The following is a 13,694-nucleotide window of genomic DNA, read 5'->3' as shown; positions in this document are numbered from 1 at the left end:
CTTTACATGAATATCCCCTTACATCCCTTTGTTCTTTATGGAATTCTCTGATGCCCATGAAGAACAGAACAATTACTCAGGGATTGCTCCTCATGACCTACAACCAGGTGCAGTTGCAGCTGGAGTCCGATGAACGTCTCTAGTTTGTAATGCTCTCGATGAACGTTCATCATCGGGCAACTCAGTGGCTGCAGGAGTGTCCATTTTGTGGCGAGTCAAATATTTTTTATTTCCCCAGGACCTCAAACAGTGCAACTCTTTCCCCCTCCAGTTGTCTTCCTCTTACAACCTACAGGCTTGTCAAACCTGAGCACATCATCTCCTAACCACATTTTCTTGTCCCTCGGTCTTCTCTCCTACTCGTTTCATCACTGGTCTGCAATTCCCTCCCTAAACCTCTCCGCCTCTCAACTTCTCTCTCTCCTCCTTTAAGACGCTCCTTAAAACCTACCTCTTTGACCGAGCTTTTGGTCATCTGTCCTAATATCTCCTTATGCGGTTCCGTGTCAAATGTTGTTTGATAACACTGCTGTGAAGGGCCTTGGGGCATCTTACTTCGTTAAAGGCGCTGTATAAATTGTTGCTGTTGTTGTCTTGTCTTGAATTGGATGTGGCCCATCACCTGGGTTTCAGATAGGAAAAGATGTAACCATGTCACTGCCACCTCTCTTCTAGGAATGCCCACCTTGAAGAAGTAATGCTCTTCTCTTCGACGGGATTTCCGTTTGTCTCATCCCCTCCCCCTTTTCCCAGCCCCCAAACTTGCTTTCCATTTCCTGCTTTTCTTTTCCAGTTCTGACGAAAGGTCATCGACCTGAAACGTTAACTCTGTTTCTCTCTCCACGGATGCTGCCTGGCCTGCTGAGTTTTTCCAGCGTTTCCTGTTGTTATTTCGGATTTCCAGTATCCGCAGTATTTTGCTATTGTAACCATGTGGCCTTGCTTAGTGGCTAGGTTTAATCAGACTTGTTGTCTCCTTTCCAGAGGCTAGCCCTCAGTTACTCAACCGCATCTCAAAATGACACCTGTGGCCCTGCAGTTGCTATTCAATTAGTTGCTCTCTGTTATCCTTATTTAAATGGACCAGTGTAATGACTCTTCAAGTGGTCAGTGCAGTACGTGTCTGAAGACACGAGTCTGGTCCAAGTGGGAGCCACAAGAGTTTACAACAAGCAATGACAGCTACAGCAGCTGCACAAATGAGCTTTTATGAGACAGTTTAGCAACAAGAAATGACTTATATTATGTCGGCTCAGCACCATTGTTGTTTTAGCCCTTGAAATAGTTTAGACATTTTAGCCTTCATAAGAAATGTAATTATAATTTTAATTTAGTTGACAAAAATACAATAATTGTAGACAATGACTTTTCTCATTTTAATCAATTAAAACAACACTGCTTAATATTATGACTCCTTGTATTCCAGAGCTAGTCTCGTCTGTTAAAATAATTTACAAATTCATTTACATATTTAATTAAAGATGTTACATAAACTTATCTATTAGCTTAAACAAGGCCATCTTGAAAATGGCCGCTGCCTGCCCAATATCACTCTCTGTATTAGGGTTTAAAACATAGGATTAGTTCTGGTGCCTACCTGAGAAAAATCATTGCTCATTATAAGAGACACCAGTGCTCCTACAAGGCATTCATATTGTCAGCAGGGGCTGTAGCCAGGAAAGAATCTGAGAAGCAATGGATTAATTTGTCAATGAGCCTGTCTCCAGGGACAACGTAGAGCCTGCCCTGCATCCACTCCCTTCATTACTCATAGTGTAGGCCCTGACCTTCTCGTGTCGCATATCAATGTTGATCATTCAACAAGCCAGAACTACTGTCTCCCTGGCTAGAACCCTGTACAGCAATTGGAGCAGGAGAGAGGGGGGGACTTTTTTTTTCAATTACAGACAAGCAAGCTGACTGAATACACAAAAAATGAGCAAGATTGGTTTATATGGGTAGCGGTAAATTTGTTTACTGAGGGGAAAGGGGGTTGATGGGGGGGCTGTTGTCTAAGGTTCTGTGAGTTTGTTTCAGTATAATGTCAACGTCTCCATGACCAGACAGCCGTGAGCCTGTCGAGATTCCCTGTGGCAGTGTATAGCGTGTCTGTTCAGAATCCGATCATTAGGTGGGATGCTGTGTAGAAGAGAAGCATGCCTCTGGGGAGAGCCCAGACCCTTTGTGTGTTGAAATGTGTGTTCACACTGTACCAGCTGAATACAGAGTGATTGGAAGTAATAGGAAGTCATGAGATTTATACACAAAGGAGCAGTGTAGCGTGGTAGGAAACCTGCTGAATGCTGCGATTTGCTGATAAAACTGCTCACTTAAAGGAATTTCAAAAGGAAGAGAATCCATTAACTGCTATTGCAAGTAAATCTCCCGTTAACATCTGTTATCAGGTGTATAGTTGAGTGGATACGCCTCTACTTTTAACAGCTACAGGTCTGTTAGTGCTCAGTGCTTTAGGATTCATTTAGACTACAAATTAATACTGCAGTTCTATACTATATACTAGTAACTAGTGCTATTGTCACTGGCCAGCGCTAATAACTCTTGTTACAAACTCACCCTTCTTGATTCCTTGTCCTGCGGTTGAGGTGCGTCCTCCTTGTAAGCAAGCAGTGAACCATCATGTTGATACAATGTGTCAGATTGAAGACTATATCAATAAGATAATTTCATTCTACATTTGAAGGCGCTTTTGTTTTCACACTTGTTAGCTCATCTTTGTAGTATGTCCAATCCAGTCATTTACATTAAAGGATTATGCTTTCTACCAGTAATTCTACTCAATAACAACTTATGCTAGCAGAGTTTCTGATTCTATCTTGTCATATGATTGATTATTTCTAGCAAAGAAATCCAATCAATTAATCTGAGTGAGTGAGTGAATGGGACGCATCTTTTTAATTGGATATTTTAAATGCAAACTGGTTGCATTTTGTCAGGTTAATATGTTGCAAAGTACAAGTGTTACAGGAGGTGGCCCTTACCACCAACCAGCACTATCTATAGATCCTTAACCAGTGCTTTCAGTAACTGGTACTGCCCCTGTAACCAGCTTAACTGACAGCAAGTCTGATAACTTGCACTTCAATTCAATTTCAATTTCAATTTTATTGGTCACATAACTAAATACAAGAAGTGTAATCCAGTCAGTGAAATGCTTTTTTCTTGACGAGCCGAGAGCACCAAGCAGCAAGAACACTGAGCTGCCTGGTACGCACGGAGCTCGCAAGGATGGCAGCCATCTTCATCGGCGCCATCACAAAAAAACACATACCGACATATACACGCATACATACTTTAAATATAAATAAAGCAGACATAAAATAAATAAAAGACATAAAAAGACAGCACATAAAATGAACAAGCAATAATGTAAAAAAAGTAATTTCTACAGTAATTACATTGATATTTCTACCCAGGCTCCTAGAATAATCTCTGGTTACAGGGTGGCCGCACTGGGAGAGCATCGTGAGGAACTCACAACTTATAATTAAATAAATTTAATTAATTAATTATTAATTAAATTAAATAAATAAAGTGCCCCCTCAGTCTTTCTCGATGTTTCCATCTTGGTCTCTCTCGATGGTTCCCCTCTCTCTCTCTCTCGATGTTTCCTCTGTCTTTCTCGATGTTTACTCTCAGTTTTTCTCGATGTTTCCCCTTGGTTTCTTCCACACACCTGGCCTGCACATTACCCCTGGCTGTCCAACTTGGCGTCCTGGTAACCGGGTTCCGCTCCAGCTCTCGACCTTCAAACTGTCACTCCAGCTCTCATCCTTCAAACTGTCTCTCCAGCTCTCGACCTTCAAACTGTCACTCCAGCTCTCGACCTTCAAACTGTCTCTCCAGCTCTCGACCTTCAAACTGTCTCTCCAGCTCTCGTCCTTCAAACTGTCTCTCCAGCTCTCGTCCTTCAAACTGTCTCTCCAGCTCTCGTCCTTCAAACTGTCTCTCCAGCTCTCGTCCTTCAAACTGTCTCTCCAGCTCGCACTCTTCAAACTGTCTCTCCAGCTCTCGACCTTCAAACTGTCCTCTCTCCAGCTCTCGACCTTCAAACTGTCCTCTCTCCAGCTCTCGACCTTCAAACTGTCTCTCCAGCTCTCATCCTTCAAACTGTCCTCTCTCCAGCTCTCATCCTTCAAACTGTCACTCCAGCTCTCGACCTTCAAACTGTCTCTCCAGCTCTCGACCTTCAAACTGTCTCTCCAGCTCTCGACCTTCAAACTGTCTCTCCAGCTCTCGACCTTCAAACTGTCCTCTCTCCAGCTCTCATCCTTCAAACTGTCCTCTCTCCAGCTCTCGACCTTCAAACTGTCTCTCCAGCTCTCGACCTTCAAACTGTCTCTCCAGCTCTCGACCTTCAAACTTCCATTACATGGTTCACCTTAGCAACACTAATTGATGCCAGAATGATCTGCTACCTCTGTATAAAGGGGTCAGAAAGCATTGGCTATTGGACTGCCACTTTAATTACAGGAGCTAATTGTGCAATACAGGCTAAGCTTAGTCTTAAGTGTGTAAGCTGCTGGTGCAAAGCTGACGAACGGTGCAGTAAGCTGGCTGCCTGCAATTTTGTGGGGTCAGCTCATTTGCAGGATTATTCTTGAGCTGCATTTGCTGCTTTGGCCTTCTGCAGGGAACTAGCCAAAGGGGAGTTCCACAAAGTTATGCTTCAGCTGAAATTTCAAGGTAGGCGGCAACTTAAAGACAGGTGACCATTTAGGAGGCAAAAATTCTTACAGCCTTTAGGAAAGGCCAAACTGCATTTCAACTCTTGTGCAGGATTTGGGTGAGGCTGAAGGTGGTAAAAGGAATGGCCGGGATAAAAAAAAGAAAGTGAAAGAAGACTCGAAGTGGAGGCGCCTGATGGAACAATGCTGCCTGATCTCAGAGGTGAGGCTGTACAATTAACAAATGGACTAATCAAGCCTGATCACCGTGCAGTGACTCTTGCTGGAATGTGTGTGGACATAGACTTCGGATGAGGACTGAATTGGGCTTGGCTGTGGCCATGTCCATGGTGGAATTGCCTGATGACACTCCCTATCTGAGCTCCCATGTGAAGAATGGACCCTCGGGTGAGCTAAGGGGGACTGAAGACACCTGTGGAACCGTACGCCACCTTCAGGAGAGGAGGGGAGAAATTGCTAAGAAAATAAATAGCAGTCAACATAAACTGAAGTGATCTGCACCAGGAACCAGCACTAAAGCAAAAGAGGTCCTTACATTCAGTGACTGGGCACAGAAACCAGCAGGAGTTCGCTTATAATTAATAACTACTGCTATGGATTTCAGTCTGTAGTAGTAATTCTAACCGGAACTATCAACTCACCCTTCTTAACTTCTCGCTCAGCACTTGGTACAGGTCCTTCAACAGGAAACATAAATAAGCACAATTTCTGAGGTTGGTTTAGATTGTAGAATCTACTAACAACATTGCAAACTAATTTGTTTCAATTGCTAGTGCTATAGATTACAGGTTGTGTTCATAGAAGAATAACTAATGTTAAAGGAGGCGATGTACTATGGAGAGAGGGAGTGGTCTATATCAAAGTAACTAGTGCTAAAGGAAGAGGCTTATTCGATGATTTAGTTTTAAAATCAATCAATACTGCTCGAGACAATGTTAACCCATATTCGCAGTCTGCGCTGGTAACTGCTGTTCTAGCTATTGGTCTATACTAATACTATTGCTAGTTTGTAATAACTAGTGCTAAAGACTTACTGTTCTTGACTTCTTTATCAAGACGTGAAATGGCTTTTCCTTGAAATGAAGCAGGAAAAAGGCAGATCGATGAGCAGAATATCTTGAGGAAAATTCAATGATATAGTTTACTGCTAACTGTTAATTTTCATGCTTATTTGTGCTGGTTTTACTGGAAGTGGATTGTACTGTTAACTAGAATTAGAGGAAATATGCTTTACTATGTACTACAGGAGTTACACTGAGCACCATATACAACTAACTCTACAGGAAATGGATCAGTTGCAGGAGGTTGTGCACTTTGATGAATATTGTTCCAGGAAAATTGACCGGAGTAACTATAGCGATCCACTTGAGTGGCAAAAGGATTAATGGTGTTTTCTGGTGCTTCTGTTCCCTAGTCTAAAGCAGGAACGAGTGTGCCGGACCTTTTCTAGTGTTTCCCGGCTGGATCATTACACTTCCACTGGCACTGGGCGTCCTCCAGTACCCCTTACTCCCATTCTCCTGCCCTTTCATATTCCTTAACTAATTTTCTTTCTCAACTGTTTATCCACTTTCCTTTTTAAAGCTATTTTGTGGGTTCTGCTTCCACCATTGTTTCTAGTAGGGCATTCCATGTCCTAACTAGTGGCTCAGTTGCTAGCACCTGTCGCCTCTGAGTCAGAAGGTTGTGGGTTCAAGTCCCACTCCAGAGACTTAAGCGCAAAAATCTAGGCTGACACTCCAGTGTAGCACCGAGGGAGTGCTGCACTGTCGGAGGTACTGACTTTTGGATGAGATGTTAAACCGAGGCCCCGTCTGCCCCCTCAGGTGGATGTAAAAGATCCCATGGCACAATTTTGAAGAAGAACAGGGGGAGTTATCCCCAGTGTCCTGGCCAAAATTAATCTCTCAACCAACAACACTGAAGCAGATTATCTGGTCATTATCACATTGCTGTTTGTGGGAGCTTGCTGTGTGCAAATTGGCTGCCACGTTTCCTACATTACAACAGTGACTAAACTTCAAAAGCACTTAATTGGTTGTAAAGCACTTTGGGACGTCCAGTGGTCATGAAAGGTGCTGTATAAATGCTAGTCTTTCTTTCTAACAATCTTCTGCGTAAACAAATTCTCCTGACCTCTCTTGTTTTTTTGGTGTTAATCTTAAATTTATGCTCTCTAGTCATTGACTCACTGACTAGTGGGAATTTACCTTATCAAAATCCCTCATGATTTTGATCTTTCGGATCTCCTCGTAATCTTTTCTGTTGTATTGAGCAGAACCCGGTTTCTCTAGTCTCCCTTCATAAAGTAAAGGTCCTCAGTCCTTGTGTCACCCTAGTGACTTTCTTCTGTATCTTCTCCACGGCTTTGACATCCTTCTTAAGGTGAGCTCACCCAAAACATGACCTAATATTCTGTCTACAGCCTAACCAATGAGTTGTATCAGCTTAGCATTGCCTCTTTGCTTTTGTACTCTCTGCCCCTGTTTTTTTTTACTATAGCTTTATCAACTTATCCTTCCACTTTTAAGAGTTATATATCTGAAACCCCCAAATCTATCTGCTTGCGTTCTTTTAAAATGTTACCATTCAATGTATGTTTCCTCTGGCTTATTTTTCCCTGTAAAATGTATCACCTCACAGCTCTCTGCAATAAGTTTCATCTGATACCTATCTGCCCAATCTGTTCACCAATCTGTCTGCTCCTAAAGTCACTTAGTCCTCTTCACAGTTTACCACACATCCTTTTTTAAAATATTTTGATATTGTGCTTCAGGTTTATATATACTGAGAAGAACAATGGTCCCAGCACTGACCCTTTGTAACCCAAGTCTGAAAACCATCCATTAACCACTATTCTCTGTTTTCTGTTCTTGATTACATTCCGCCTTTTGCTGAACTATTGTATTTCTTGTGCTTTGTGAAAATAACAGAAGTTTCATTGTTCCTGTGCTTTCCTCAGTGCATTTCAAAATTCTCATCCTTGTTTTCAAATCCCTCCATGGCCTCGCCCCTTCCTATCTCTGTAATCTTCTCCAGCCCCACAACCGCCCCCCCTCCCCGCGATATCTACACTCCTCTAATTCTGCCCTCTTGAGCATCCCTGATTATAATCGCTCAACCTTTGGCGGCCCTGCCTTCTGTTGCCTAGGCCCTGAGCTCTGGAATTCCCTGCCTAAACCTCTCTACCTCTCGTTCCTCCTTTAAGACGCTCCTTAAAATCTACCTCTTTGACCAAGCTTTTGGTCACCTGCCCTAATTTATCCTTATGTGGCTCGGTGTCAAATTTTTTGTCTTTTAATACTCCTGTGCAGCGCCTTGGGACGTTTTACTATGTTAAAGGCGCTATGTAAATACAAGTTGTTGTTGTTGTTTCCATTCTGGTGCCATGCCGGGAGAAATCTGCTGATGGTTTGAGACAGGAGCCTCTTGGTTCTGGTGCTTTTGTTGCTCTGAGCCTTTACTAATACAGTTACGAGAGGTGCCACCGCTAGCTAGAGGAATGATCAGTACTAGTTACTAGTTCGATGTGAAAGGAGCTGTACACCACCATCAACACTTTGTTTCTTTCTGCGGGCTTTGGGCATCAGTCTGCATTAAGGAAAACAATTACTTAAGTATTTCTTTGAAAAAAAATCAATGTTATTGATGGGCTCTTTCCCTAATGTCACTAGGACTGCCACTTTACATTCAAGATTACAATCGCTGCACTATTCCATTTAGTATAGCACCACAGTAACCTGGATCTTTGTTAAAGATTTATAAAGTCACTGGAGAATGAAAAGTGTAACCATCCCAGCGACTTCCTTCAATTATAAGGTCTCCAGCCTTGTTAGCAGAAGATGGCTCCTTGGCTTCTTTCTCGGGCATTGAGACAGCCATTCCTTCAAACAAAATAACAACAGAGAATGCTGGAAACACTCAGCAGGCCAGGCAGCATCCGTGGAGAGAGAAACCGAGTTAACGTTTCAGGTCGATGACCCTTCGTCAGAACTGAAAAAAGTTGGAGATGTAACAGGGTTCCCTGCCTCTGTGCCTACTTAAAACCTGTTACATCTCCAACTTTTTCCAGTTCTGACAAAGGGTCATCGACCTGAAACGTTAACTCTATTTCTCTTTCCACGGATGCTGCCTGGCCTGCTGAGTGTTTCAAGTATTTTCTGTTGTTATTTCAGATTTCCAGCATCCACAGTATTTTGCTATTCCTTTAAACGAGTTTGTAAACCATCAAGGGATGCGGGTTGGACAGCTCAGCTAGACTCAAACTGAAGGACCTTGTCCAGCATTTAGCATGACTGCTGCTTTTGTAGACGTTATTTTTTTTAGCAATTATCATTATTATGGGAAGTGATTCTCATTAGTTACCAGAATTAAAGGAGCTGACATTCATGGCTAACTCTGGCTGCTACAAATGATCTGCCTCAGAAAGTGGTCCTGACCAATAACCATTCCTAATTCCTAATGTGCATGTCGCATTTAACCCATGGGATGTAACATGCCCAAGTCTCATTCATTTTGGTTTTAAAAACATTACTTGTTTTTTGAAATGGGTTTGCAATCTGTCTCGCTCCTTTTGATCATAAATCTCACTCCTAACATTTTGCTGATTAATTCTCCCTCCGTTGGTAACTTCTGGTACAATAAACCAGAAGTCATAAGTGCACATCATAGACTGGGCTATAGTACCGTACGAGCTGATTTAATGCCGATCATTAGCAGTAGGTGCCAGTATCTGTAAATCTTTTGTTTTCAGATTCTGACTCCTCTTGACTGATTTTATTGCTGACATTTCTTGTTTTTTGGTGAGTCTGGAAGCACTCACTCCTGTTGATATCAATTTGACTGTAAAATTGAAATGAGATATTTCAGATTTAAAACCTTTCAATATTATAATTTGAACAAAGGGTTGAAAATGCTTGTGTGAACATGCCAACCATCTGTTTAAAAAGAACTGTGCTGTATAATTCTATAGCAGGGGAAGTGGGACTAATTGGATGGCTCTTTCGAAGAGCCGGCACGGACTCGATGGGCCGAATGGCCGCCTCCTGTGCTGTATGATGCTGGCACGAGATGAACTGACAGTTGTGGTGGTTAAATGTGGATTCTGCTTATATTTGGAGCCCCTTCTGATTTCAATAGTACAAGAATCCACATGGTATAAGGTGCGGAGTCTCTGTTGGCAATGGTATTTTCAAGCGCCGAACACCTCGAGTCTCTTCGCCGGGAGCAAGCGGAAGCCAAGCGCAAGGAGCGCACGTCAACCCAAGCACCCGCCCCTTCAACCACCATCTGCCCCACCTGTGACAGAGACTGTAGGTCCCGCATTGGACTCATCAGTCACCTGCGAGCTCATTTTTAATGTGGAAGCAAGTCATCCTCAGTTCCGAGGGACTGCCTAAGAAGAAGAAGGATTTTCAGTTCAACTTCTAACAATTTCATACTTCTGTCGTGTGGAGATATTGGATGAAACCAGAGATTTAGTCAGACCTGTTGTACACAGACAGATCTCTGCACCAAGGCTCCGGGTGGCTGTGGGCAGACATCCGCGGTGATCACTCCTTTAAAAACCCAAGTGCCACTCTCTTAAACCATGGGGCAGGGACCCATTCAGTGTGACCGTGGTCCCTATCCTGAAGTTGTAAAGATGTAAGATGTGTACTGGATTTGAATTTTGAAAGGGGGGAAAAGGGTATCTCTGGCGTTGGCAAACTCAAAGTAATAATGAGCCCCTCCTCCACCCAAAAAATCCAAACTGAGCACGCTCTCTGATCTATCATTTTAATTATTTCACTGACTACTTAAATCTTTACAATTCCAGGAGAGTGACCAATTGCGGTATCGGTGTGCAGATCAGCCTGGGTGACCAGGACAATGGCTGACCCTCTACCTCAGTTATAAGATGTTTCCCTGGTTCTGCGGACTTGCTCCTTTAATTGGTAGGTAGATTGTATGGTAAGTTATTGTTACCAATGTCGTTTTAAAAAAAAAAAAATGAGTTTGAAAAATCACAATTTCACTGGATTTTACCTCCTCGCTTTTGTGGCCATTTATAAATGGCAGCCCATAGATCTCATTCTAGTTTGTCCTGTAACTGATCTGCTGTCTGATGGAAAGCTAGCAGGAGATGATGGTACCTGGCACTTTCTGCGGCTTCTGGGAGGCGGCAGCCAAGGGTGGAATCGCCGCTTGTGACTTTTGGATGACTGTATACGTATAAAAACAAAGGAAAAGTTTAGCAGAATCAAGTCACCTGGGACGATACAGCCTGTGACCATAGTAACCATTTTCAAAGCAGTAGGCATCTTTTCTATCGAAGCACCCAGAGAGAGAGAGAGAGTGTGTTTTAATGACTGTGTCCTATGTAGCTGCTTGTTTAAGCTCTGGCCTCCTTTGCATCCCCATTAGCCCCTCCCACTGCTCCACTAGCTGTGTCTTCACCTCACACTGTGGAACGCTTTCCCTAAACCATTCTACTTTACTAAGCCTCCACCCCCCCCCCCACTCCTTCAAACACTTCCTCAAAACTATCCACTCCAGTCACGTCCCTTAACCCTGCTCTCACCACTGCGTGCTGTCTGATTTTTGTCCTTCTGAAGCATTTTGTCGGGGTGGGGGGGGGGGGGTTTCACTGTGTTTGAAGCGCTGTACTGAAGCAAGTTATTGCGCTGCGTTTAATCTGTTTCATTTCCTGCTGTTTTTCTCAGTTCTGACGAAGGGTCTTCGACCTGAAACGTTAACTCTGTTTCTCTCTCCACGGATGTTGCCTGGCCTGCTGAGTTTTTCCAGCGTTTCCTGTTGTTATTTCAGATTTCCAGCATCCGCAGTATTTTGCTATCGTATTATTGCGCTGTGTACTGTACTGGGGTTGCTGGCTCAGGGCCGCGCTGGGGGACAAGTGAGTCCCAGACACCCAGCTGAGATCACAGCAGTCCGATCCACAAAAGCATTATTATCTTTGGAAAGTTCCAAATAATGAAAGTCACGACTAACGGGGAGTCGTGGCGATTAATCAAAGAGCCTGATGCGCTTTTTTTTCTCTTCTACCGCTTCAAAAACTGCTCGACCAGACCTCATGAAAAAGCAAGTGCTGCAAATCATGGAAACCAAAAGCACACCACAGTGTCTCAAAAGAGAAAAAGAACAGGGTGAGAGCGACTTGGGCCGAGACCCTTCATTCCAATGAAGACAGCAAATATGACAAAAGTCCCCCGCTTGAAATGGTCACCTGTCTTTTCTGTTTTCGGATCTTGACCGACCTGTTGTGTATTTTCAGCATTTTCTCTTTTTTTTAATTTCAGATTTACAGCATTTTGCATTCTTTCTTTTTATATTGACTGAGGAAAAGTAGGTTAAGGATTCAGGTGGGACCCTTCAACAGACAATGAGCCCCATCACAAACAGTTGACGTTTCACTTCCAGACCTTGACTGTGCCTTTCCAGTGTTTCCTGTTGTTTTTATTCCTGGTAGTATTGTACAAATCCTTTCATAGAAACATTAGAAGATAGGAGCAGGAGTAGGCCATTCGGCCCCTCGAGCCTGCTCTGCCATTTAATGAGATCATGGCTGATCATCCAAATTCAGTACCCTGTCCCTACTTTCTCCCCATATCCCTTTAGCCTTAAGAAATATATATAACTCCTTCTTGAATATATTTAATGAATTGGCCTCAACTGCCTTTTGTGGTAGTTTCCTGACTGGCTGAGGGAGAAGGCACCATACTTTGCAATACATGGTGGATGGCAACTTCTGTTATAATTCACCATGGAAAAGAATCCACTACTCTTTCGATTTACAAAAATCCCCTCCAGTTTCCTTCCTTCCTCCCTCCCCTCCCGTAGTCATCAACACCCTTATCTGGGCCATGGCTACATGAGGGCAGGCCACCATCTTGGTACCTCACCCCTGTGACCCTTGGCAGAGAGTGTCAGCAGACTATCCAACTGTAGAGGATTATCAGAGCCCAGGCCCAATCCTCTCCTCTCCGACGCACATCTCACTAACAAGGGTCTCTGGATAATGTTCAGGAGCAGAGCCAGGAACCTTAATTTCCTTCCCACCCACCCAGCCAGCCAGGGAAATGGGCCGAGCCCATTGGAGTGCTCCCCTCCCCTACTACTGCCCTCGCTGAGATCAGCTATTAATATGACCTGGGGAAGCCCCCACTATGTTTCAGATCACTCAGCGACTGTGGCGGGAAAAGAGAGCCCGTCCTGCAACTTCTGCCTCGTGTAACTTGGGAACCAAGTCCAATTGGCATTGTTGGCGCTAATAGAGCCTTGGTCTCATGGCTGTTCCCCCACCTGGGCGCCTGGTTTCCAGCACAGCTGGGAGATCGTGTTGTGGGAGACCGCAGTGAATGAAAATAAATTATAATTAAAGACATATAAACACACGATGCAAATCGAGAACCTTCTGAAACGTCGACCCTCCGGGTGTGGAGACCTGTCAGGCAGAAGAATTTACTTGCAAACAAACCTTTTTAAAACATTGATTCAGATTAAAAACTGTGGAAGAATTTTTATTAACAATGAGGGGGGTAGGGAGACAACATGCAGACTGGGGAACAAACCAGAACAAGCTCGGTTTTGTAAAAATGTTTCAAATAAAAACATTTAAAATGTTTAAAAATTTTTTTTAAAGAAAATAAAATAAAATAAAGATAAGATGTAAGAAGATAAGATGTAAGAGAAAGGACAGAGGTAGAGGTGAGTGTCTCTGGGTTGTACTTACTGCCGTAAGCGGAACTGGCAGCCACACCTGAAAGGGAATCAGAGAAAGATGTTAGAGGCGCGGACAGTGAGCGCTCCGCTCCGCACAGGTGTTGTATTGTCCTCCATCTGCAGGTGTTTAACCCGCACGCCAGTATAAAATGGGGATCGCGTGTTCCCTTAGACGGAGGAAAATACAGCCCTGACGGGTTAACCACACTGCATTTTCTACAGCAGAGTTCGGTTTTACGTATTTTATTATTAGGCGCACATTCTGCG

At 43.5% G+C, this 13,694-nt stretch overlaps 1 protein-coding gene across 7 annotated transcripts in view; it reads right to left on the bottom strand.

Annotated features, from left to right (window-relative positions):
• Window positions 1-13,694, bottom strand: part of LOC147101696 (netrin-G2-like) — a 113,314-nt gene that overhangs the window by 19,899 nt on the left and 79,721 nt on the right. For 5 of the 7 annotated variants that reach the window (XM_085965519.1, XM_085965515.1, XM_085965517.1 and 2 more), the window contains 5 exons: window positions 13,438-13,464; window positions 10,841-10,909; window positions 5,741-5,779; window positions 5,348-5,383; window positions 2,575-2,613 (listed from right to left, as the gene is read on the bottom strand). In XM_085965519.1, the coding sequence (XP_085821645.1) occupies window positions 2,575-2,613; window positions 5,348-5,383; window positions 5,741-5,779; window positions 10,841-10,909; window positions 13,438-13,464 (210 nt within the window). The remainder of the gene's footprint in view (window positions 1-2,574; window positions 2,614-5,347; window positions 5,384-5,740; window positions 5,780-10,840; window positions 10,910-13,437; window positions 13,465-13,694) is intronic. The other 2 variants (XM_085965520.1, XM_085965521.1) reach the window with 1 other exon arrangement.

Source organism: Somniosus microcephalus, chromosome 23, assembly GCF_052327205.1.
Source record: "Somniosus microcephalus isolate GS21.2 chromosome 23, FLI_Smic_1.0, whole genome shotgun sequence".
In the NCBI taxonomy this organism is placed as follows: Eukaryota; Metazoa; Chordata; class Chondrichthyes; order Squaliformes; family Somniosidae; genus Somniosus; species Somniosus microcephalus.
Note: the sequence above shows the minus strand (reverse complement) of the source record. Positions and strands in the feature narration are given on the sequence as shown.